The sequence below is a fragment of the Artemia sp. Qi Xiang Cuo genome, chromosome 1 (genome assembly GCF_049724085.1).
Source record: "Artemia sp. Qi Xiang Cuo chromosome 1, ASM4972408v1, whole genome shotgun sequence".
Classification (NCBI taxonomy): domain Eukaryota; kingdom Metazoa; phylum Arthropoda; class Branchiopoda; order Anostraca; family Artemiidae; genus Artemia; species Artemia sp. Qi Xiang Cuo.
Window position 1 is genome coordinate 17,935,789 of NC_142794.1, and position 25,844 is coordinate 17,961,632.

The 25,844-nt window shown below is 35.9% G+C and overlaps 1 protein-coding gene across 2 annotated transcripts in view; it reads left to right on the forward strand.

Moving 5' to 3' along the window:
* The window catches only part of LOC148956066 (tonsoku-like protein), a 252,279-nt gene that overhangs the window by 17,395 nt on the left and 209,040 nt on the right, over positions 1 to 25,844 (forward strand). The window contains exons 3-4 of one of the 2 annotated variants that reach the window (XM_089092042.1): positions 2,624 to 2,753; positions 13,719 to 13,902. In XM_089092042.1, the coding sequence (XP_088948168.1) occupies positions 2,624 to 2,753; positions 13,719 to 13,902 (314 nt within the window). Of the gene's footprint in view, positions 1 to 2,623; positions 2,754 to 13,718; positions 13,903 to 13,958; positions 14,031 to 25,844 lie in introns of those variants that run through there. The other variant, XM_089092127.1, reaches the window with a different exon arrangement.

Below are 25,844 nucleotides of genomic sequence, written 5' to 3' on the forward strand. Positions count from 1 at the left end.
AAATGTTTCCTTAAGATTAAATCAAAATGCACTGTGTTAACGCTAATTCCCAATAAAGTATCTCAACAGTATTCTAAGAACGACTGAGGGTATTATGTTCAAACTTTCGGGGCTACTTCTGCTATTAAAAGTTAACCAAATCAAAATAGCGTAAGTGTATCCAAGCCATCACAGAAAGCAAAAAGATTTTTTTTACGAATGGTATCAAGTTTTCTATTTCAAGTCAACTAGAGGATGTATGAAACTAAATTAAACACTACTATTTGTGTCCAGATTTTAAAAGGGTGTATGCTGTTAAAAATTGCTGCAAATTTTTCTCCAGCATACAAATAGCAGGTCAAACTATAAAGTCTTAAAAAACTAAAAAATTTTAACTATTATTTTCTTTTTCCCTGAAAAGACTATGTCAATATAAAACGAACAGAAATTAATTAAAAAAACATTTTCCACAAAAAAAGTTTTTCAAAGAAAAGTAAAGAGCTCCATTAAACCAAAATTGAGCAAAAATAAAAGCAAATAATCTACCAAGCATGAAACCACCACAAATAAGCATCGATGAATAAATGAAACCAAAAACGAAAAGAAATTAAGATGAGTAGGGCTCAAAACCCCTATGCCTTCCTAAGGCCAGAACATAATTTGCACTTTACTGAAAAAAAATACAAATGAATGTGCATTGTCAGTTTAATATACATATACTGATATTTAGTAATAAAAATGTTAATATTAGTTGATTTATTAAAGTTATAAAAGTAAAAACATTTATATTTTTTGTATATATAATATAACATACAGCTTTATAGTATAAAGTTGTCTAAATATCTTTTTGTTTTAGTCTTTACAGGTTCTAGAATTGGGATTGAATTTTTCGCCTCTCTTGGGAGAGGTTTCCGATCAGGATTATGGGGAGGCGGAAAATGTCTTCAGTTCGGATGTTGGTTCTGGCAATACCACCAAAACGTAGGCACAGATCATGTCGTCTATTTTCCATCATTTTGATTTTAAACTTTTCTAAGAAGTAAGAGGAAGGCATATATATATATACATATACATATATATATATATATATATATATATATATATATATATATATTTCCTATTGAGAAATTTAACCAAGAACCCATCCATCTCACCAGTGGTGCCATTTGAAGGGTACATGTTTGTCCCTTATCCTCCTAGAATTTGAAAATGTCTTTTCTAGTGTCTCTTCATTGAAAAATGCCTGCAGTATGCATTCCTCCTTATTACTACTTCTGCCGCATGCTGGGTACCAAGGACCGAGTGAAGCTTGATCTTCTGCGGCTGCTTCCCCCGAGAATACCAATCTTATAAAAGTTACGATTATGCGAAGGATAAACATAAAGAGAGAATTTGATTCCCGCCAGAATTTCTCGATTCAAGTGAAATTGCGTATTTGCCACCCCATAACTTCAAACTAAAGAATAAAACAAAAATTGTGCTAGTGCGTAGTTCAAATATTTGAGAGGGTATATGCAATGGAAAAAGCCTGGTTATTACTGAATTGCCTAACAATTTAGTTAAAGCAAAATAATTACTGGAGAAAAGGCTAGAAAAGAAGTATCATCTCGATAACTTTCTCTGAAAATTGGCGTACAATTTACAAGAAACTTCAGATTTTTGAAAAGATACATAATAACCATATCTTTCGAAAAGTTTCTTTTCTGGGTATGATGTCACATTTCATCGACTCCGTTATCTGATTACCTAAAACGCTGCCATGTTCCTTGTACTAAGATTATTTTTTAACGAACATATATATAAGAAAGGTAAAGAATACTTTGCTGGACTTTACAACCCCTACCGGTGGTGCTGGTATCCGTTTCAGGGTCTTTCAGCCAGGAAATATAACGGAGGTGGGGGCCAGCCATTCTGTGCTTTTGCACATCCTTCCTGTTTACCTTCCCTAGACTTCTTCAAGTACCCATTTAAAGATAGGTCGACTCTGGCTGAGCTTACTGAATCACACCACTGGGACCCCGTTCCATATGTAATACCCAGCTACACCAGGGATCGAACCCCCTTCGTTACAGACAAAGGAATTCAGGTCTAGCATGCCAACCAATCGGCTAGACGGCCTCATATCTATAAATATACACAGCTTCCCAAATGTTTCTGCAACACAATTGGAACTTCCTGAGAGGGGTAGAGTTTAAAGCTATGAGTAGATTGGGGTAGAGGAGGAGGAGGGGTGGAGGAGCAGCATAGCCGTTAATTTCTCATCTGGATTGCTACTGAAAAAAGTTGCTATGAACGGCAGAAGTAGTAAAAGATTTCCTATCCCTCCTGTGCAGCTTTCTCGAATTGTTGTAAAGAAAAATGTTAGCTTTACTAATATATATTATATGTTGTTTTCTAATACTGGTTAACGATAAGCTGTTATTTAATGGGAATTCGGCCCGGAGCCTGCGACAAAAATTCGAAAAAATAATTATCCTGTCTTATGACGCTTATCATTAATAATAAGTTTACTCTATAAATTAGTCTCTTAGACTTGAAGATAAAATATTAGGGCACTTTAAAGTATTTGTTTTTCACCTTCTTTATTAAAAGTTTCTCTTCATATTTATTTCATTATGCTTTTTAATAGCTATTTTATTTTTAGGAAGAAAGAGAGCTTAGTGAAATTTCTGCCGACACTCTTAGTATGGCAATTGCTGAAAGAAACATTGGTGAAGTTTACCTAGAACAGGAAAAATTTGAAGATGCGCTACAACATCATAAAAGATATAATGGTGAGAATTCTATTCCATATTATCTCTGGTGATATAATGTGATTCAATGCAGGGGTGGTTTCGGGGGCTAATAAACCACCCAGAAGGTCGAAAGTTGCTCTATGGATACAGGAGCGGAAAGTACCAAAAGGGGAGCCCAAGTTCCGTTGATGTACCAACCACTCATTACTTCTGAATCCACCCTGTATCTGTATAGTAACGTATTTACTTTATTACTAATTATGTTATTACTTTCCTATATCATTTTACCCTATACTATTCTATCTACTATATATGATTTAGTTTTAATGAGATGCAATTAGTCAATAACTATGACTTGAGATTGTAGATCCTGTAAAGCGAGTAATAGCCGTTTCCATGGAGAGTGTAGACCGTGTCTGTCAGGATGTTTTTTAAGATTTATATGAGAGTAGGCCTATGCGTTTTTTCTGTGTTTTTTTTCGCATATCTTGGTTGCAGCGGTAGCAGTAACCTAGTAAGGAACGAACTACTGCTCATAGTAAGCCAATAGGAATCGCATGGCCGAAGATGCTGCAAATGAAACTTAGAGTCCTTTGGCTTGAACAACAAGACAAATCCTTTTTTTGCATGGGAAGCACCTAAGTATCCTCTTTTTTTCCTCCACTGCTAGCTGGGTGATGGAACATCATAGAGAGCTGTTTAAGATCTCATTTTAAGTAAATTGCTACATCTACTCGGTTTCTTAATTAACAAAACATAATATTTAAAATACAAGTTTTTGACAAAGACTGCATCCTTGTAAACAAGATGATAATTGGCGATGATGATTATGAAATTGTTGGTTACATGTCATGTCGCATTGCCTTATCAGTTTTAGCTGGTAGTTCGTGATGGTTGCATTGATCATGGTTACAGCAGTAGCTGCAACCTGGTAAAGAGCAAAGAATAGCCCATAGTAGCTAATAGTTAAAAAAAACGCGTTTTGAAAAAAGATACCTAGTGAAAAAAGCCGTCTGACGCTGATTCAGGAATGGTAACTATATTTCGGTTCGTCTTAAAAGTAAAGTTTATTGCAAAAAGAAATTTATGATGATTTCGAAAAAAAGTTTGGAACCCCTCAAAAATGGCGTCAGATCAAAAAGAAAAGTGTACCGTTGAATCAGCATGGTCGAAAACCTTCATAGGGAAATTACAGTCCCCCTCCTTAAACAAGAAGGAAAATCACTTTTTTGCATCGGTAGCACTGATCTGTCTCCCGATTTTTTTTTCTGGCCTAGCGGGTTACCAGAACATCATAGAGAGACGCTTAATGGTTCATTCAAAAGCTATTTCTCACATCTACGTGCTTTTTATAATTTCCGCCATCTGGAAGTGCCAAATGACACTAAAATGACATTTTTTGTGCCCTATCCCAGGGGATGGCGCTAGCTGGCTACCAGAACATCATAGATAGATTTTTTATAGCTTATATAAAAGATATTGCTCATATCTGCGTTCTTTCTATAAATTTCACCATCTACAAGCTCCAAATGACAATTAAAACGGCACTTTTGGTGCCATGTCTCAAGTGGAAAAGCTGGGGGTATTGGGCTAGCAGAACTTATAAGAGTGACGTTTAATGGCTCATTTGAAAGCAATTGCTCATATCTGCGTGTTTTTTTTATTAATTCTACCTTTCTTAAGTGTTATATAGCACTGAAAACAACACTTTTGGTGCCACTTCTTAAGTGGGAAATCTTGGAACTATAAAACGGTATCATTATAATAATTATGGTCCAAAACATTTAACTGGAGGTTTGCAAAAATACCTCCCGCATGTTCCTCCTAGAGGCCCCCTTAATAAGCTATGCAATTAAAGTCCTACAAACAGCAAAATATCAAATTCGATTATTAGAGGCGTGGTTCTGTTACTACAGTGCTGGACTTCAAATTAGGTTATCGTGTTGTTCGATTCCCGATTTGATTTTTTTTTAATCATGGTTTGTCCCTTCTTATGATTAATTAAAAAAAAATTTTCCACAAAATACGTTTTTCAAAGAAAAGTAAAGAACTCCATTAAACAAAAATGAGCAAAAATAAAACCAAATAATCTACCAAGCGTGAAACTACGACAAATCAGCATCGATAAATAAATGAAACCCAAAACGAACAAAAATTACAATAAATATCCGAGTCAAACTCGAAACGAGCTGAAAATAACATAAGTTGGGCTCAAAACCCCTATGCCTTCCCAAGGCCAGATCATAATTTGCACTTTACTGAGAAAAAATATAAATGTTTTTACTTATATAACTTTAATAAATCAAATAATATTAAGATTTTGATTACTAAATATCAGTATATGTATATTAAACTGACAATGCACATTCATTGTATTTTTTTCAGTGAAGTGCAAATTATGATCTGGCCTTGGGAAGGCATAGGGGTTTTGTGATTTGTGGTGATTTGTGGATAGCTTGGATACACTTACGCTATTTTGATTTGGTTAAATCTTAAGAGCAGAAGCAGCCCCAAAAGTTTGAACATAAAACCCTCAATCATTAATGGGATACTGCTTTGATGTTCAATGGGGAATTAGCATTAACAAAGTACATTTTGATTTGATTTTGTGGCAACATTAAGTTTTTAAACATAAAGTCAAATGGGAGCGTGGGCGTGGAAGGGGATTAGTTTTCCTCCAATCTCTTTTGACTATTAAATAGGGCATCAACCCTTTTTATTTTCAATTGAATGAGCCCTTTTTGAAGTTCCTACGACAACTCCTTCGATACAAAGTGCCCTGGTCTAAACAACAACAACAACAAAAAAATAATACTTTATAAAAATCGTCAAGTCTTCCAATCACTTTCGACTATTAAAAAGGGCGCTAGGCCTTTTAATTTCCAATCGAATAAGCCCTTTTTCGGTTTGCACGACAACACTTTATATAAACACCTTATACACCCCCAAGGCATAAATTAAAACTCGTACCCTAAGAGCTGTGAGGGTGGTTGTTATCATCTAAGGCCTAATTTTCAGCTCACTCAACTACGTTAAACAAAATGGCTATCTCAAAATTTTGATTGGATGTGTCTGGGAAAATGGTGGGCGTGAGAGGGGCGTTAGTCTTTATCCAATCACTTTCAACTATTGAAAAAGGCACTAGCCTTTTTCAATTTCCCATCAAATGAGCCCTTTTGAAGTTTCTACGACAACGCTTTCAATAAAAACCTTATATGCCCCCAGGGGGTAACTTACAACCCTCGCCGTGAGGGCTGGGGGGGGGGGTGGGTTGTCATCCTCACAGACCTAATTTCGAAAACTTTCTGCTACATTGAACAAAATGTCTATCTGAAAAATTGATTGGGTGTGTTTGGGGGAATGGTGGGCGTGAGAGAGGGGTTAGTTACCGTCCAATCATTTTCAACTATTAAAAAGGGAAGTAGCCCTCAAAATTTCCAATTGAATGAGCCCCTTTTGAAGTTTTTACAACAACTCTATCATTTAAAACCTTATACACCCCCAGGGCATAACTTACAACCTTCGCCCTGGGGACTCTGGGGGGTTTGTCATCCTTAAATACGCAATTTCCAAAACTTTCAACTACGTTGAACAAAATGGCTATCTCTAAACTTTGATCGAATGTATTTGGGGAAATGGGGGGCGTAAGAGGGGAGTTAAAGACTCTCTACTCACTTTCGACTATTAAAAAGGGCAATTTCAATTTTCAATGAAATGAACCCTTTTTGAAATTTCTACAACAACTTTCTATATAAACCTTATATGCCCCCAGGGCATAACTTACAACCCTTACACTGGAAGCTCTGATGGGGTTATCATCCTAAAAGACCTAATTTCCAGAACTTTCGAATACGTTGAACGTAATGGATATATCAAAATTTTTCTTGGATGTGTTTGGGGAAATGGTGGGCGTGAGAGGGGGGTTAGTTGCCCTTCAATCACTGTCGACTATTAAAAGGGCAATAGTCTTTTCAATTTTCAATTACATGAGCCCTTTTGGATGTTTTTACAACATCGCTTTCTATAAAAACCTTACATGCTCCCAGGGCATAACTTAAAACTCTTGCCCTGAGGGTTGTGGGGGAGATGGGTTGTCATCCTTAAAGACCAAATTTCCAAAACTTTGAACCGCGTTAAATGAAATGGATATCTAAAAACTTTTATTGAATGCCTTTGGGGAAAAGTTGGGCTTGAGAGGGGGATTAGTTACCTTCAAATCATTTTAGAGTATTAAAAATGGCACTAGCCCTTTGAATTTCCAATCGAATGAACTTCTACGACAAACATTTCAATAAAAACCTTATATGCCCCCAGGGCATAATTTATAACCCTTGCCCTAAAAACTGTGGGGGGATTGTTCAGCTCTAAGGTAGAATTCCCTGAACTTTATCTGCATTGAACAAAATGGTTTTTTCAAAATTTTGATTGGATATGTTTGGGGAAATGATGGGCGAAGAAGGGGTGTTAGGTGACTTAAAATCACTTTCGACTATTATAAAGGGCACTAGCCGTTTCAATTTCCAATCGAATGAGCCCTTTTTGATGTTTCTACGACGACGTGTTCAGAAAAAACCCTATATGCCCCCAGGGCATAACTTACAACCCTTGCCCTGAGGGATGTGGGGGAGTTTCCTCCTCAAAAACATTATTTCTATCTTGAAATCCACAACACTGAACAAAATGGCTATATAAAAATTTTGATTGGATGTGTTTGAGGAAAAAGTGGGCGACAGAGGGGGGCTAGTTGCCCTCAAATGACTTTCGACTATTAAAAAGGGCACTAGACCTTCGAATTTTCAATTGAATAAACCCTTTTTCAAGTTTCTACAACAAGAATTTTAATAAAAACTTTTGTGCCCCAGGGCACAAGTTAAAAACCTTGCTCTGAAGACTGTGAGGGGAGTGTCCTGCTCAATTATATAATTTCCTGAACTTTAACTGCGTGGAACAAAATGGCTACTTCAAAATTTGGCTATCTCAAAATTTTGATTGGATGTGTTTGGGGAAAAGGTGGGCGTGAGAGGGGGGCTAGTTACCGTCCAATCACTTTCAACTGTTAAAAAAGGCACTAGTCCTTTGAATATCAAATCAAATGAACCTTTTTTGAAGTTTCTTCGACAACGCCTTCATTAAAAATCTTCTATGCCCCCAGGGTATAGCTTACAACCCTTGCCCCGAGGGTTGCGGGGGAGTGTCCTCCTCAAAAATATATTTTCTATCTGGAAATCAACTACGCTGAACAAAATGGCTATCTCAAAATTTTGATTGGATGTGTTTGGGGGAATGATGGACGGGGGGGGGGGGCTAGTTGCCCTTAAATCACTTTCGACTGTTAAAACGGGCACTAGCCGTTTTAATTTCCAATCGAATGAGCCTTTTTGAAGTTTCTACGACAACACCTTCTATAAAAACCTTATATGCCCCCAGGGTATAACTTAAAACCCTTGCCCCGAGGGTTGTGGGAGAGTGTCCTTCTCAAAAAGATATTTTCTGTCTGGAAATCAAATACGCTGAACAAAATGGTTATCTAAAAATTTTGATTGGATGTGTTTGGGGGAATGATGGGCGTGGGGGGGGGGGGCATTTGCCCTCCAATCACTTTCGACTATTAAAACGGACACTAGCCGTTTGAATTTCCAATCGAATGAGCTTTTAATGAAGTTTCTACGACAACGCCTTCTCTAAAAACCTTATATGCCCCCAGGGCATAACTTAAAAGGTTGTGGGGGAGTCAGGATTGTGGGGGAGTGTTCTCCTCAAAAAGATATTTTATATCTGGAAATCAACTACGCTGAACAAAATGGCTATCTCAAAATTTTGATTGGATGTGTTTGGGGGAATGATGGTCGTGGGGGGGGGGTAGTTGCCCACCAATCACTTTCGACAATTAAAAAGGGCACTAGCCACTCCAATTTGCAATCGAATGAGCCCTTTTCGAACTTTCTACGACAACTCTTTCGATACGAAGTGCCCGGGTATGGAGAAAAAAAAACACATTGTGCCCACATCGTTCTTTACTTAGGCAGCGCTAGCGCGCTGCCTATGATTACTTTTCAGATAATCCACTATTTTTGTAAATGTGATGCACTCATTTTTTAAAGCTATCCCGGGAAGGCTCATTTTAAAGCTATTGATCATATCTACGTGCTTTTTTTTATCAATTTTACCATCCATAAGTGCTCTATAGTACTAGAAACAGCGATTTTGGTGGCACTCCTTAAGTGGAAGATTTCGGAAGCATAAAACGGTACCATTGAAATAATTAGGGCCCAAAGCCCTTAACTGGAGGTTTATAAGAACCCCTCACACTCATCTTAAAAGTAAAAGATTATTGCGAAAACAAATTAACTAAAACTAATAACTTTTCAACTAAAAATCTAGCAAAAATGAAGCTTGAATGATCAACAGTTTTGAACTGAACTTTCAAACTTCACTCTGCGATGAAGCCTGTGTGCTAGTTCTAAAGGCGGTAATTGAGGGGAACGGGAGGTACTTTTTCATTTGGAAAAAATGGGGGAAACAACCGAAAGTGCACTTTATGGGAATGCGCTGTCAAGTCGATTTTATAAAAAACGATTAAGTTTAAAAATAAGCTTTTAAATAAGCCCTTAAACAGCTCTCTTTTGTTACAATAGCCTTCTAGTTTCTGCTAATCAGTAGGTGATTTATAAAGCCATGTCTTCATTGTGGCTTTTTCAGGCGAAGTCGGCCGAGTAAAATAGTTTTTTGTTCATCGAAAAACAAACGTTTTTGAAGAACATGTTTTACTTTGTAAAGTATGGATAATAAAGTTTATGTTATAGACTGAAAGTTTTTCGTAGCTGTCAAGGTTGTCTGCAGTATTTTCTAGAGGTGTATTATCTCCCATACATCGGTTATGATCAGAAATTACATTAAAAATAAGTTTACAGCTGAAACTAAGGAGTGACATTAAAACTTAAAGCGAACAGAAATTATTCCTTATAAATAAAAAAAAATTATGGCAGCGTTGTTTCTAAATAAATTTTTATACAAAACGAGCAAAGATTAATTTAAAAAACAAAGTTTTTTCGAGGGATGTAAAGAGCAAAGTTGAAACTTAAAATTTATAAAAATTGTTACTTCGCAGCCTATCTAACACATATATCGATAAAACTAGTACAAATAAACCAACTAATCACGTTTCCCTGTATTTCTAGGATTATAGAAAACTAGTGCTTTACTGAAAACACAAAATAATATAGGACTTATGGTAGAGTAAAAGTAAACCAATTAAGGACAATTTTAATAAAAATATTATCAATCATAGGCAGCGTGATCAGGGGCGTTACAAACCAAATTATTTTTTTTTGGGGGGGGGGAGATTTATTTTACCGACTGGCTGATCATTTATACGGACTGTTTGCACCGCTAATTAGCATAATGTACGAAACTTTGGGATCGCAATTCAGCCCAAAGAATCATTTAATCTGAGGAAGAATAGCTGCTTAGTTCTTTTTCGCATAAGAAGCGTATGAACAACGAAATGGTGACCTAGTCAAAAATGGAGCAATATCTTAGGAGAAAACTGATAACATGATTTATATAAAAAAAATCTCAGAAGTGAAAATTGGCAATTTAAATTAAAATACACAAATTCAACAAAAAAAGAAGAAAATACAACTATATACCTTCAGTTAAAAATTCCAAATGCATTTTTTTTTTTTACAAAATATATAATAAGAGATAATATTTCTTGCTGCGTGCTACACAGACAAAGATTGTCTATAGTAAAATGGGAGCTGTCATCTTCCTGAGTGTACAATCACCCCAGCAGTCCTTTTAAAACTCTATTTTGGTTAAAACTTTTAATCCAAGAATGCTTGCATCATAGTTTGGTAAAGTGATTCATTCATAAAATCTTTTGATAAAGGGATTCATTTTGATAAAATCTGGTTCATATCATTATTAAATATAAAAATACAAGTTTTTGGATTGAATTTAAGGAGCAACATTAAAATTTAAAGCGAACAGAGATTATTCCGTATATGAAGAGGATGCCCTTTCTTCAATCCCTCGCTCTTTACGCAATTTGTTTTAGTAGCCTATTTTGAAAAAAAGCTTCTTATTCAATTTCAACGACTGCTGAATATTTGGTCAAAAAACGAAAGAGCCCAAGGTTTATTAGTGCACCACATACATTAATTCTGTATCCACCCTTAAGACAGATTGTTTTCTTGTAAACCTGTATTGAAGATTTTCTAATGTTATGCCAAACCCTATGGTATGTTTCTAAAGTAGGATTAATTGCCATGTAGAGGATCTAGCTAAGTAGCTATGGAACCATGAACTGTATTTTAGCATATTTGGTCCTGTTCCCAGTTAGCTTGTATCCCAGTTAGATTGATATTAGTCCATCTCAATTACTGAATAATTCCTCTTAGGCCAAACGAAAGGCAGGTCATCCCCGAAGGAGAAAGGAAGAGGTTCTAAGAAAGGATTTGTCAGAAAGGAAAGAAACAAGTTTTTCTTGTTGTCAGAAAGGGAAAAAACAACTTTTTTATTGTTAGATAGGAAAAAAGCAAATTCTGGGCTGTGCAAATTTCTGGTCATGGGATTCGTATTTTAAGAGAATTGTTCTACACAAAAAAATCTTATATTCCCAGTCGTCATAGAGTCTAAAATTCTATTGTTTCGAAGATCTTTTCTAGCCGATTTTCTTGACCAATTAAAATCAGTATTTTATTTGGTTCATTTTGAAATGCTGGAAAATACTAATTAGAAAAATTATTTGGGTAAATGCTAACTCTGACGGTTCAATCATCAATTTACATTGGTTGTGGAGATAGAGCTGCTAACTTCTGTATATAACGAATTTGTGACCACAATAAATAAATGCTCGGATTTCAGTTCTTTTTGTTTACCGAATGATTCCGTGTTCTAATCCCTTTCGAATTAGCTGTCTGTTAAAGTTTTGTTTATCCACGCTAATACAAGTATGTACCGAAGTAGAGATCTAGTTTGTAGTGTTTGACCAGCCCCCTCTCCAAAATGTGAATAATCATTTAGAAATCTATTTTTAAATTATATATTTATAAAAACACCCTCATATTGTTTTAGAAGTTGACTTATCCCTTGAATCAAAATCCTGGGTTTTGGTCTCGGTGTAAGTAAATAAGTCTTGGATTTCTGAGTAGCGACTTGCTACCTAATTTCCACGGGAGGGGGGGGGTCAGTTTACAAATGATTTTATTGAATGCTTTGTTTCGGTAAAATTTTGACCGAGTAAAAACAAAGTTACCGGTGGGGCACCCCAGTCTCAGTCTCATCTTCGAAACAAATTAATGTTAGGAAGACTAAGTCACTAAGGCTAGGAATAAGTGAAGATGAAAAGGTGACGTTGGGTAATGAAAAGATTGATCAGGTGGGCAGCTTCACTTACCTTGGTAGTATTATTAGTAAAGATGGTGGGAGCAGTGAAGATGTTAAAAATAGAATAGCCAAGGCTCAGGGTGTTTTTTCACAGTTAAAAAAAGTCTGGAAGAAGAGGAAGATAAGGCTGCAAACCAAGATTAGGATATAAGAAGATACGGTGATGACAGTAGTCAAATGCGGCTGTGATGCATGGACGCTCAGAAAAGCACAGGAAGATTTTCTGGACGTTTTCCAGAGAAAGGGCTTGAGGACTGCTTTGGATACCCGGTTGACTGACCAAATTTCAAGCAGTAGGCTATATTAAAAATATGGTTCAATACCGTTCTCTCGGGCTATAATGAAAGAAAGGTTGAGGTGGTTAGGGTAAGTTGTGTGGATGAAAGATGAAAGATTGCCGAAGATTGTTCTTTTTGCCCAACCATCTAGGGCTAAACAGAAACCAGGTCGTCCCCGTCTGGGGTGGGAGGACGTCATAAAGAAAGATTTAAAAGAAATGGGAACTTCATGGGCGGGCGTAAAAAGGGAGGCTTTGAATAGACTGGGATGGAGGAGGAGCGTGCGTAGCTGTGTTGGCCTCAGGCGGCTTGGTGCTGCGGCGAGTTGTTAGTAGTAGTAGTAGAAGCTAGCGCCATAGAAAGTCTAGTGTTACCGAGTCAAAACCATAGATAATTTCGGAGACCACACTGCCTTTCCATGACGATAAATAAAGGTTCAAATAGGGATAAAATCCTTTCAATAGACAGTGATAGAAATTCACAAAAATACCAGATATTTTGGTCACATATCCAGTGACCGTCATCATACAGTGACCAGTTTTACTACTGATGACGGTCACTGCATATGTGACCGAAATATCCGGTATTTTTGTGAATTTCTATCACTGTTATCATCATCATTGTCTATTAAAAGGATTTTATCCCTATTTGAACTTTGATTTAGAGTCAAAACCAACAAATTAAATTGTGAAATTTATTAGTCAAATGAATAACCAATTGTTAATTTTTATCAGTTAAATTATTACAATGCAATTATTATTTCAGTTTGTTAAGTTTTACCTAAGAGCTTCTTTGTTTTTCCAAAAATGTAAATAGTATCAGGAAAAAAAATTGAAGGTTATACCTATGATGCATATAAGGATTAATTTTTGATTTGGAAAGGGAGCAAATGGGGGAAAAAAATGTGAAAACATGGGAATTACACAGCAAAATTATGACCAATTGGAAAACCTTAAGTTTCAAAATTTCATATATATTTCGGTTTTACTACTTTGCTACTAAGCAAACATACTTTTACTACTTAGCTTTTGCTCTTCTTACTTTCTTTGAATTGTATCGATAGTTAGGGTAAAAAATGAAAGAATCAAATTACCGCTGCAAGTTTCTCTACAGCGGTTTTTCAATCTTTCCGTGGGAGGGGTCCTTCACCCCAATTTCACGGGGAAATCCTCCGATATCCACTGCCTGTGCTCAGTAATGTAGATGGGTATTTTTTTTTTTTTTTTTTTTTTTTATACCGATATTAGTCAGCAGTCTGGCAAGTTTTACATAGTCGTTTTATTTTAATGTATATTTGGGCTAAAAATGTATCCAAAATAAACGTATATATATTTAGATCAAGCTAAAGCGTCTGGTGACCGCTTGGAAATGGCAAGAGCAACATTTACCATTGGAAGAACATATCACCAATGGGCAAGTCTCGACTCTAATTTACCAAAATTGGAGGTAAACCGATTGTTAGGGTCGGCTGAGCAATATTTCATACAAAGCATGGAAATTACTGAAATTTGTCGACGAAGGTAAGCCTTTTCCTAAATAATACTGCAGCTAATTTAACTCTAACGTTTCTTCACAGGCTTCGTTTTACTGAGCTCCGCTATGGACAAAAAGGCTAAAGACAGTGATTTTTGCTGGAGCCAACGCTCAGGTAGTAATCATTTTCGATATTAGTTGAATTTAGATTTTAGAATGTAGGGGGGGGCTGGGGATAAGAAAAATATTGACAAGGCTGAAAACAGTTTTAAGGGATTAAGTATTGCAAAAAAGTTACTGTGCTTCACAAAACACATTTTTATGGTTTTATTGCCGATTAACAGAAGTCTGGGAACGGAGTTTAGAGCATAGTACAGAAAACATTGATCGGATATAGTGTTGGCACCACTCCAAAAGATCCAAAATAGGGCTAATAGGGCAGGTTTAGTCGTTACCCACGACTCTCCAGTCTGTTAGTGAGCATTTTGGTGAAGTGCTGATTGCTGTTTTCAACAAGAAATTAAATTCACCTCCTTCTCTAGAGATTTCTTGTATTGGGCTCGCAATGGTCCAACCGAAAAGACAGACTCGAAGGCACACAACCCGGTCCAATTATCTTAGGTTGGAAAACCGAGAACAGGGTACTTGAAGAACTAGTTCGTTCGACGTTGCACTTCCATCTGGAATAATTTTCCTGGGGAAGTTATCCTTAAAAGTTTTTCTGTTGACTCTTTCAAGAGAAGATTCTACAATCGTCTAAAACCTTGATAAAAGACAAGTGGCAAATCATATATTTGATTATACTTGAGCCGCGTATTTAGGAATTAAAAAATGAAATAGAAATAAAACGTAGGAATCTGTTTTCTAACCGGGATGAAGAGAATCTATGATATTAAGAGCTAATTTCCATTTAATTGGGGAAAGAAAAAAAATTCCTAGGAGGGATTAATCATAGTGAAGGACCCTGTGCATGCACAATGTTCGGATGAAGAGCTTGTCAACCTCTTGGCTGTTTCAAAAGAACTGAAGGAGTTGAGCTTCTGTTTATATGTTTGACGGGCTAGGTTTTCCCAAAATTCTTTTTGCATCGGGGATTTCAGGACTATAACATGCGTGATTCCTTTTGTTCGGTTAGCCATATAACATAGGAAAAGATTTCCACTCTGTTTGTAAGTTTACAAAATGTTATTTGTTTTTTGTTATGCTATATTCTGTTATGCTATAAAGTACCGTTATTTTTACTTGTGAGGCTTAGTACTATTTAGTGTCTGTCATGTATATATTTTCTTTACTTAATGGCCCACAAGGGCTTCTATGCTAAATAATCTATCGGCTTGACTGTAGATTGCCACTTTAATGCGATCTCTTTTTCTATATATTACAGCAGCATTCTTAAGTTACTATGCTTCAGTTTTCTCCAAAAAATATGTTCGGGAAGGAAAGACCGATTTTTTCATTTATCATGAAATATTTTATAATGGTAAATATTTTACCATTTATAATGGTAAAATGTTTTGCACAAGTAAGAAAACAATAACAATAAGAAACTCCTTCTCAAAAGTAAAAATGCCCAATGCCAGAACTACAGACTAGCCTATAAGATACGACAAAAGGCTACTTGTTGTGTTATTATCCTTTGTGGACAGTGGCGTATTTAGGATTTCTTTTGAGGGAGGGGGGGGGGGGCACCAGCCAAAAGCTATCAACCATATCGAAGAGCTCTAAGCTTGCTAATCCGTGACGCAGATAAAAACAACATGATCACTGCAAATACTTCTTAATTTTAATACTACTTGATTTCCTCCCGCATTCGCTTAAAACATCGTCAATATCCACCTTGACATTATAATGGATAGACGTGTTTGCAAGACCATTCAACCTGCCCTCTCCTGTCAGATTTCAGAGGTTTGTTTTAAGCTGCCTTAGCGTGGTTAAATGAACGCTCTGCAGATGCCGTGGTAACAATGAATGTGGAGAATCAAACAGTTTGTGGTAACGAACTGTAAATAAGGGGTGACCCGTCTCAATGGTAACCAAAACTCTAAAAAACGGAATTTTGATACCAATAGATACATCAAAAGAATCATATTTTTATGCTGGTTTCAAATGTATAAGTTTCATGAAGTTTAATTCTACCCGTCAAAAGTTACGCGCCTGAGAAAATTTGCCTGATTTTCGAAAAAAGGAGAAAACAACCTCTAAAGGTCAAAGAACCTTAATGAAAATCACGCCATCAGGTTCAGCGTATCAGAGAACCTTCTGTAGAGGTTTCAAGCTCCTATCTGCAAAAATTAGGAATTTTGTATTATTTGCCAGAAGAAAGATCACGGATCCGTATTACTTTGTTTGCTTTTTTTTCCCCCAGGGGTGATCGTATCAACCCATTGGTCCTAGAATATCGCGGGGGGACTCATTCAAACGGAAATTAAAAGTTCTAGTGCCCTTTTTAAGTGACCAAAAAATGGAGAGCAACTAGGCCCTCTCCCACGCTCATTTTGATCCCAAAGTCATCCGATAAAAATTTTGAGATAGCCATTTTGTTCAGCATGGACGAAAAATATAATAACAATGTCTTAGAGGATGACTGAATCCCCCACAGTCCCTGGGAGAAGGGCTGCAAGTTATGAACTTTGCCCAATGTTTACATATATTATTGGTTATTGGGAAGTATACAGACGTTTTCAGGGTATTTTTTTCTGGTAGTGGGGGTAGGGGTTTGTTTGCCGTTACGTGGGAGGATATTTCCATAGAGGAAGTTTTCATGGGGGAAGGAACATTGCTATGAAGAGGGCGCCGGATTTACCAGCATTAAAAAAAAAACAATCAGAAATTAGATAAAAAAAACAAGGTTTTCAACTGAAAGTAAGGAGTAACATCAAAACTTAAAACGAAAAGAAATTATTACGTATATGATTGGGTTCGCCCCCTAGTTAATACCTCGCTCTTTACGCTAAAGTTTTTTAGTACTTTCATAAGAGCTATTTATTCTAATTAACGGCCTTTGTGGTTAAGGGGTCATTTTTGAAAAATTGGAAGAAAGTTCGAACTTCAGCGTAAAAAGTGAGGTATTGACGAGGGGGCGAACCCCTAATATACGTTAAAAAAATATATGAATATAGAAGTTCGTTACGTAAGTTAATTCGTAAGTTACATATATTTGTTACTAATAAAAACGTTCGTAAATAAAACTAAACAACTTTCGAGAAAGCCATTTAACCAAAAAAAGTAAAATTAATATGCAAATTTCGTTTTAATTATTCATGTACGGTGAGCCAAAATCAAAACCTGTATTAATTCAAAAACGTTCAGAAATTAAATAAAAAAAAGTTTTTTTAAACTGAAAGTAAGTACCTGCATTATTTCAAAAACGTTCAGAAATTAAATAAAAAAAAAAGTTTTTTAACTGAAAGTAAGGAGCGACATTAAAACTTAAAAAGAACAGAAATCATTCCGTATATGAAAGGGGCTGTCTCCTCCTCAACGTCTCGCTCTTTACGCTTAAGTTTGACACTTTCTCATAACTCCATTTTTTTAAACAATAAAAAACTTTAGCGTAAAGAGTAAGGCGTTAAGGAGGAGACAGCCCCTTTCATACACGGAATAATTTCTGTTCGTTTTAAATTTTAATGTCGCTCCTTACTTTTAGTAAAAAAAAATTGTGTTTTTTATTGAATTTACAATCAAGAGAGAATGCACAGTCGGAAAAATGTGACTCTTGCACGCACCAAGGATTTCAGAAATATTTTGGGACGATAAGACTTGCCTATATACCTCCGTTCTGTTTTTCTGACAGTCAACTCAGCAAGAAGACTAGTCTAATAGAAAAAAAAACTGCTTATAGTTTTGCAGCTTCGTCACAACATCAGCTAGTATACTTTCAACTATAAAACAAGGGAGCAGAAGTTGGGTTTGACATGCAGTAGCGCGGGGTTAAGAAATTTCATATCGAGTTCTTCACATAGCTGCTCAAGTATGGGGAAAAGACAAAGCCCTTGTAAAAATTAATTAAAAAAACTTTCCGAAAAATAAGTTTTTCAAAGAAAAGTAAAGGCTATTTTATGCTTAAGCTCAGGAGATACAAATACAAGTTAAAATTCAAACTCAAAACAACCTGAAATTACTATTAAAGAATAAATGAAATCCAAAACAAAAAGAAATTAAATAAACAATCATAGCTAAAACACATACTACAAGTAATAATATAAATGAACAAATATATCTTAAAGCGAGTAATGCTTCAATTGAATATGAAAATCAAGGTTAAAACGAAAACAAATATTTTGCTATTAAAGTATAAATGAAACTTAAAACGGACAGAAATTAAATAAACAATCAATGCGAACAAAAATACAATATATATATGAATTTAAATGAATAAATAAACTTTAAAACGAGTGAAGCTTAAATTGAATGTGTAAATCAAGTTTGAATCGAATGCAAGTAACTACAAGCAAGAGTATTGGTATCGTCTTACTGCAGAAACCTAAGACCTACTAAGTCATTGGCGCTTTACTAAAAAAATTCTTCGAAATATTTTCACTTTTGCAACATTAAGAAATAAAAAATTTATTCAGATATAATGGAATAGATACTAGAATATTTATATTAAATTGGTAATGCACATTTTATTTCAAAATACACATTTGAATTTTTTTTTTTAATAAAGTAAAAATTCTATTATGATTTTTAGAAAGCATAGGAGTTTTAAACCCTACTCATCTTAATTTATGCTCGTTTTGAGTTTGACTCTATTATTTATTTTAATTTTTGTTCGTTTTGGGTTTCATTTATTTACTGATACTGATTTGGGGTGGTTGTATACTTGGTAGATTATAGGATTGTTTTTTTTTAGTTTGAGTCTTGATTATTAGAAAGTTGGTAGGTATAAAGCAACCACTGCAACTCTAGTCCTTGTATGTGTCTTCATTTCACCCCATCTTTCCCAAAAAATTAAACAACACATCCCTTTCTAAGTATTTTCAATTTGTGGAAAAAAGACCAGTTTGACAATCAATATATTCAGTTTTTAAAACTACTAAGTTAATAAAAACTCTGTGTCAAAGAAACTACCCCGCTGTGCGCTGTAGCTTCTCCATTAGAGTTACGGACTTGCGGCGCCTGCTTTATAACTACAAAGACTTTTTAGAATTTCTGAACTTATTTAGGGCATTGCAGAAAGTTTTTATTCAACAATAATTTGAATTGGAATAAGGTATTTAAACTGCTGTTGAGCTTTTCATGATGGCCAATAATGTTGATAATAATTTTAGATTTAGATTCAATAGGAAACTGATCCGGAGGATTAGCGTCAATGTACTATTATAGGGCTAATGTGTTTCGTTTTAATGTCCAATCTTTCTCGAGCATTTTAAAACGTGAAAAAAGGCAAATGGTGTATAAAGCTGCAATGAAAGAAGGTAGGGTGAATCAGGGAAAGTCCGACAGTGGGGTAAGTCCGATACCGACCTTCAATTTGTCTATGGTCCATTGTATCTGGGAGGCTTTCATATTTTCTTCCATATTAGTAGCAGTAGGCAACAGTGCCATCAACTTCTGGCAGAGTTAGCACGCCTTCTGTTCAGAGGGTTTTGAAGTTTTTTGGACGGCGTTTTTTTAGGAACACAGGTAACTGACTTTACTTTAACTTATGCAGATTATAAAGTAAGAGAGATAGAGAATTTTTTTTTTCATTTCTTAGAAACTAGAAGACCAGAAGCATCTTCCTGATTTTTTAAAACAAGCTAATATTATTAGTTGAACAGATAAGAGGGGTGTCGGTCTTACCCCCGAAAAAGCCCATCTGGGGAAAGTCCGACATGTCGGTCTTACCCCCTACGGGGGAAGTTTGGCAGGGGTGTCGGACTTACCCCATGTTACCAAAGATCGATATTTTAAATGGTAGAACAGATTCTAAGCTTTAGATAATAAAGGTTGAAGCCATTAACAATCCTTAGATGGCTCTACTAACTTAGTGGAATGTAGTGTTGTGTTGATCATTCATGTATTGCAGTTCTGTGTCTGCTTTCGTTTATCTTTCTCCCTTGTAATTTTTTTTTTGTCTTAACCTTTACTTGTGACCTGCCGTGCAAAAAGTGTAGCAAAGTAGAAATGCTACTTGTCAGGTATCAAATTTGTTGGCAGATTTTGTCTGAAAATACCCTTTTTACATATAAAATAATTTTTGCTCAAAGAAAAGGTGTCAAAACACAAGTCGTGCTCCGCCGTGCAAAAAGTGGGATAGCATAGTAGCAATGCTACTTGATAGTTTTCATGGCCTAGTAAAATTTGTTGGCATTTTTTTTCAAAAATACCAGTGCTTCCACTATCCCCAAATTTTTGGGGATTTCCCCCAAAATCTGTCTTCTCATAAACATTCTCAAAATCGGTTCCCCAAAAATCCTCTTTCTTTCAGGGTTGCCACCCCTAGTTATTTATCACTGACGACAATCCACACCTAGTAACTATTACTTTCACTTGACTTGAAATAATTTTTTCACTATTTTCAAAAGTTTATGTCTCAATTATTTACTACACATCAAAACCAGACATAGATCATTGAATTACTGACCTTTCTTCCTATGCTATTAAAAGTATACTGACCTTTTTATAGTTGTAGTACAGTGATCAATGAATATTAAGAATGCAGTTGGGTCTGTATTATTTTTATAATACCAATATCATTGGAGTGTACAACTCAATCCATAAACTATCAGCAGTAAGCTATATACTGTATACTTGAGACTTTTAATACTATACACCATTAGCAGTATTAGAGTAAATATGAGACAGTACTTTAATATGATTAAATATGATTCAGAAAACTATTGATATTTCTAACCACAAGCTATCCTAAGTTACATTTGTTACTTTTCTGAAAATTTTACCTATAGAAATACTTTTTGCTCAAAGAGAAGCTGTCAAATCACGGATTTTGCTGCTAAAGTGTTGGCAGCTTTTGGAATTCTGCTACTGGCAGTTTTGGAATTTTTTGCACACCTGCTTGTGACAGGTTTTCGAATGCATTCATCGATTCATTCATAATTCCTCTTCGAATAAATTCATCCATTCATTCATAATTCCTTTGTCTTTTCTAGATGCCTAGAAATTAGGTTTGGAAAACACAACGCGGGGTTGGAGGAACATATGATGCAACTCAGCTACAAAACGCGCTACCAGAGATATCTTCAAAGAGAATGTCTATGCTACAGGCTTCGAAAGTATTTCAAATACCGCGCACTACCTTGCATGACCATCTTATGAAGAAGACAAAAGTAAAAAAAACAGTATGTGGTGGAGGGAGGAGCCAAGAATTTCCTGCTGAAATAGAAAAGGATATGGCTCAGGGTCTCCGAATACTTTGAAAAGTGGGGAATAGGTATCAGCAAGCAGGAATTTTTTGACCAAGTCCATGACTATCTCATCAAGAACAAAGTTCAAACAAGATTTAAGGACAACCGACCTGGTCATGACTGGTGGGTGGGGTTCAAGTGCCGAAACAAAATTTCACTAAAGAAACCAGAAAGGTTAGAAAACAAAAGACTTTTGCAACAATCTGACCCCTTCATAATGTATGGTTTTTATGAGCTGTTGTATGAAACTGCCACGGCGATGGATATTCTTGACAAGCCCCAGTGCTGTTTTAATTTGGATGAGACATCTTTCTGCAGGGATCCTGGCAACACGAAAGTTGCTGGAGCCAAAGGCTCACCAGCCACTCGTAGAACGGACGTGAAAATACAACTGCCTTGGCTTGTATCAGTGCAAACGGAGAAAAATTCACACCTTTAATAGTTTTCTCTGCAAAGAATACCTGGACCTCATGGTTACGTGAACATGGAGCTTACCCTGGTGCATCTTACTCACCTACCAAGATAGGATGCATGACGTCTGATCTCTGTATGAAATGGTTTGAGTGCCAATTTCTTTTTCATGCAAAGGGAAAAGCAATTCTCATCTTAGATGGACATGGCTCACATCTTTCTCTTGCTCTTGCAAAACTTGCAAACGAAAATAACGTGACAATTCTCAAGCTACCTCCACATGCATTCGACATGCTTCAACCTCTCAATACAGTGGTTTTCAAGAGAATGAAAGTTTCTTTTGATCAGAATCTCTTGAAATGGCAGAGGGAGCACAATGACAACATTCTGTCCAGGAAGGATTATGTATATCTCTAATCAAAGGTATAGCATACCTATCTCACTCCTAGTCTGATTGAAAAGTCGTTCAAAGCAACTGGAATCTTTGATCTGAGTGTTCCAATGAGAGTAAACCCATCCGTAATTGACCATAACAAGTTTGAACCTGCCAAGTTGAGATGTTATGCACAAATGAAAAAGAAACAAGAGGAAAATTCAGGCACACCTAAAGTCACAACCACTGTCAACACCGAACTAGAAAAAAATTACCTTTTCTGTTACTTTTAGTCCAAGGAAGTTGTTTGGCAACCAATCAAAAACTTTTGAAGAGATTCTTCTTGACTCAATCAAGTGGCCTGACCCACAATCAGTTTCAGGAATAGAAAAACAGAAGAAAATTGCAAGAGAGGCAGAAGTGATAACATCAAAAGAACATCTAGAGGTGCTTAAGAGGGAAGAAAATCTGAAAGCAAAAGGCAAAGGGAAGAATAAAAGTTCAGATGGGAAGGGTATAAACTCGAAAGAAAAAAAAATTACTAAGATGGAAGCCAATAGAGATATGGGTGATAGCAAATCAAACATCAGCCTTGAACTTGTCTCTGATGAGGATGATCAGAGTATTCAAGATACTATTCAAGAAAGTGACAGTAATGACAAGGAGACACCCAGTAAGCAAAAGATTGTTCCCAATCTAAATGAGTACAATGCAGTTAGATACAATGCAAGGAATGACGAACAAGGTTACATAGGAAGGGTTCTAGACTTTCCTGACAAGGGAAAAGTTAAGCTCAAGTTTCTTCACTGCTTGAGCCTTGCCACCTACTCTTTCAATTGGCCAAAGAAAGACGATATTAATACTGTGGATGACAAATACATTTTTGCAGGACCAGTAAACTTAGTGGGAACCGGACCATTTGAAATACCCCAAATCTGTCAGGTTATTGTATCGTACAAGACAGTTACTGGCAAGCGTCAGTAGATCTGTTTTATGCCCATACACGTAAGCTACAACATATATGAGTAACTTTTTGTATCTGGAGTCAAACCATAATTTGTGTGATATGTTTTTCTTTTTTAAAATACAAGCAATCATTTACATTCAGTGATTTGTGCACCTTGGCTATGATACTTGTAACGTTTATCTGTTGGGTAAGTCCGACACTGTCGGAGTTACCCCACAGCAGCAGAAAAAAATATGGTCTGGCCTTTTGATGCCAGTCAGTTTGACATAAAAATTGTCTGCTTATGGACTTATAGTGATTCCTCAATGCCCTTTAAGATGGTGAAGTCATATTATTTTTGACATATTGTTGGAAAAAGCTAGTAGGATATGTTGCACTTCTCCCAAAGCTGGGGAAAGTCCAACATAGCAGACTGCACCAACTTTGAGACCTGGTGATGGGTTACAAGCACAGTATATGGGAAAATCAGAAAGTGAATAATATGGGAAACTGCTGTAAAAAAAAGGTTGAGAGAAGATGATATGAGATACTCATAAAAAAAAAATCTTGAGAGTCAATTTAACAAAAAAAAACATGTTAAGGTGTCGGACTCTCCCCGATTCACCCTAATTGATTAATTATACCTTCGAGTGGAATGGTTTTGCCAGGAATGAGATTAGACGAGTACCTTATACCCTTGCCTCAGCAACTGAAACAATAGGAGTCAAAGTACCATCTTCATCAACTTCACGCATTCTTTGAATAAAGAAATTCTACGCAGCTTTCAACGATGATCAAACGTAAACTCAATAGGGCTCTTCTTTTACTGTTTTTTGTGCTTATATCTTACATCTTTTGACAAAGAACGCTTGAAATTGAAATATTAACACTAAGCTTATACATATTGTAGCGTTCTTTGTCAAACGTATTTCATCATTATGCTCTTATCAGAGGTCTAAGAACAATGATGAATATATCATCAAAGTTCTCTCGTCTTTGTTCTATATGGCAGAAAGATGGCGTCCTTCACACTTTTTGTTAACATCAGTGAGCTGTAAGATCTTAGGACATAGACGAGTTAAAAGAACCGATATCTTTTGCAGAAAGATGTAAGATCTTAGTGCAAAAGAACGGCCCTAATAAGTAGTTGGCGGAGACTCGAGCAAAAGGGATGAAATGACAGAAGGAACGACAACTCTCGGCTAAGGATGTAGGAGAGATCTTAAAACTATAGAATTGTAAAGGAAAAAATTTTTGTTGTAATGCAGCACTTCCAATATATTGTCAAAGTGCACAACAAAAATCAAGGGGCTGCTGAAAGCAAGAAATTAAACTCTGAAAAAAAAAATTTTTTTGAGAAGACGTGGGCCCCCTCCCTAAATACGCCACTTCCCGTTAGTTCACCTGGACATATGGTACCACTCCACTTACTTTTGAGCTACCATCCTTTCCGAGGCAAGAAATAGAACACTTTCGTAACAGTAATGCCTAAAAAAGGGGGGGGATGAGCTGTTTATTGATGAGTTATTGATGGGTTCATGAGCTATAACGTTTTGTAATTAATTATCACTAGCGGAAAAAAATATTGCTCTTTCCGACAAAAAAAAAACAAATTTATTTCAAACCTTGTCTTTTTCGATTTTTTTTCATGAAATTACAAAAGAGAGAGTGTTTCTCAAAATCCTGAAGGGGGTGGGGCAGAAAAAAATAGGAAGGAAATTTCTTCCAGTGTTTTTTCTGTATCTTTTCCAAAGTGCAGTATATCCTAATTTTAGACTTCTGCAAATAGTTGGAAATGTGAGATTTTTGTAACCAATTTTGTTGCAAATTTGTGAGAAGCAAAAACGCTCTTAGTTTTTAATAGCATTTGGATAGCAGATAGTATCTTTTTTTCCCAAAGGAGATGAGGGATAATTTTGAAAAAAATGCAAAAAGCATGTGATCTATATGAACGATACAGGGAATTGACTCTTTTCTGAGTAGATGCTTGATTGGAAGAACCCCCCAGGGCTTCTGGTCGGTCAGGAGCACCTCCCTTTTATCTTATCGGGAGAAGTTAAATCGTGTGTCTAATTAATTTGTGTTACCAGTTTATTTATTGTACTTTCCTGAGCAGCAAAGTTTACAATGAAACTCTATCAAAGATTCCTGGTATGCCAGATGTGTACGGGTTGTGGCTAGTTACCGATCGCTCGTGGGTTCATGTCCCAACATCGGCGAAGACCTTTTTCTCGTTCTTTCGTTTTCAGTTATAATTACTTAAAGGAAGTATATACGTTACTCATTGCATTAATTAATTTAAAGTTCATAGCTTAGATTGATTTTTTTTTGTCATCACATTCCTTATACAGGTTGTTGTAATTTTAATCCTTTTGTGCCATTTTTTTTCTCTTTTTTTTGGTAAAACTTATAGATTGGAAAACGCTTAGACATTTGAGTATTTTTAAAAAGTGCTTTAAAGCTTCAAAAAATAGCGGGAAATGGGCAAAAATAACAGGAAGTGCGCCATAAGTTGGTTCAATTTATTTCCTGCTTCTGTTATGGATCAAAAAGCGCTTAGACATTTCAGTTTTGTTCCAAAGTGAATTATATCATATTTGAATCTTCAAAAAATAGCTGGAAAGTAAGTTTCTTGTGTCAGCATTGTTTTTTTTTCCGAAAATGGGTGGCAAAAAGGTAAAAAAAAAAATGAAATGTTTGGTAGTATATAAATCTCGAAACCCTATAACCTTTTCTTCCTTTCCTCCGTTGTTTAATGTGTTGTTTTATGAAGCTGAAGAGCTCTTCAATAGTTGAAAAAATGTGGCATATTTAAGGCCATGCTTGGACACGCATTGGAAGAAAAAAAAACGTTTAACCCTTAACCATCGCTATAAGAGATTTCGAATATTTGTTTGATATTGGATTATA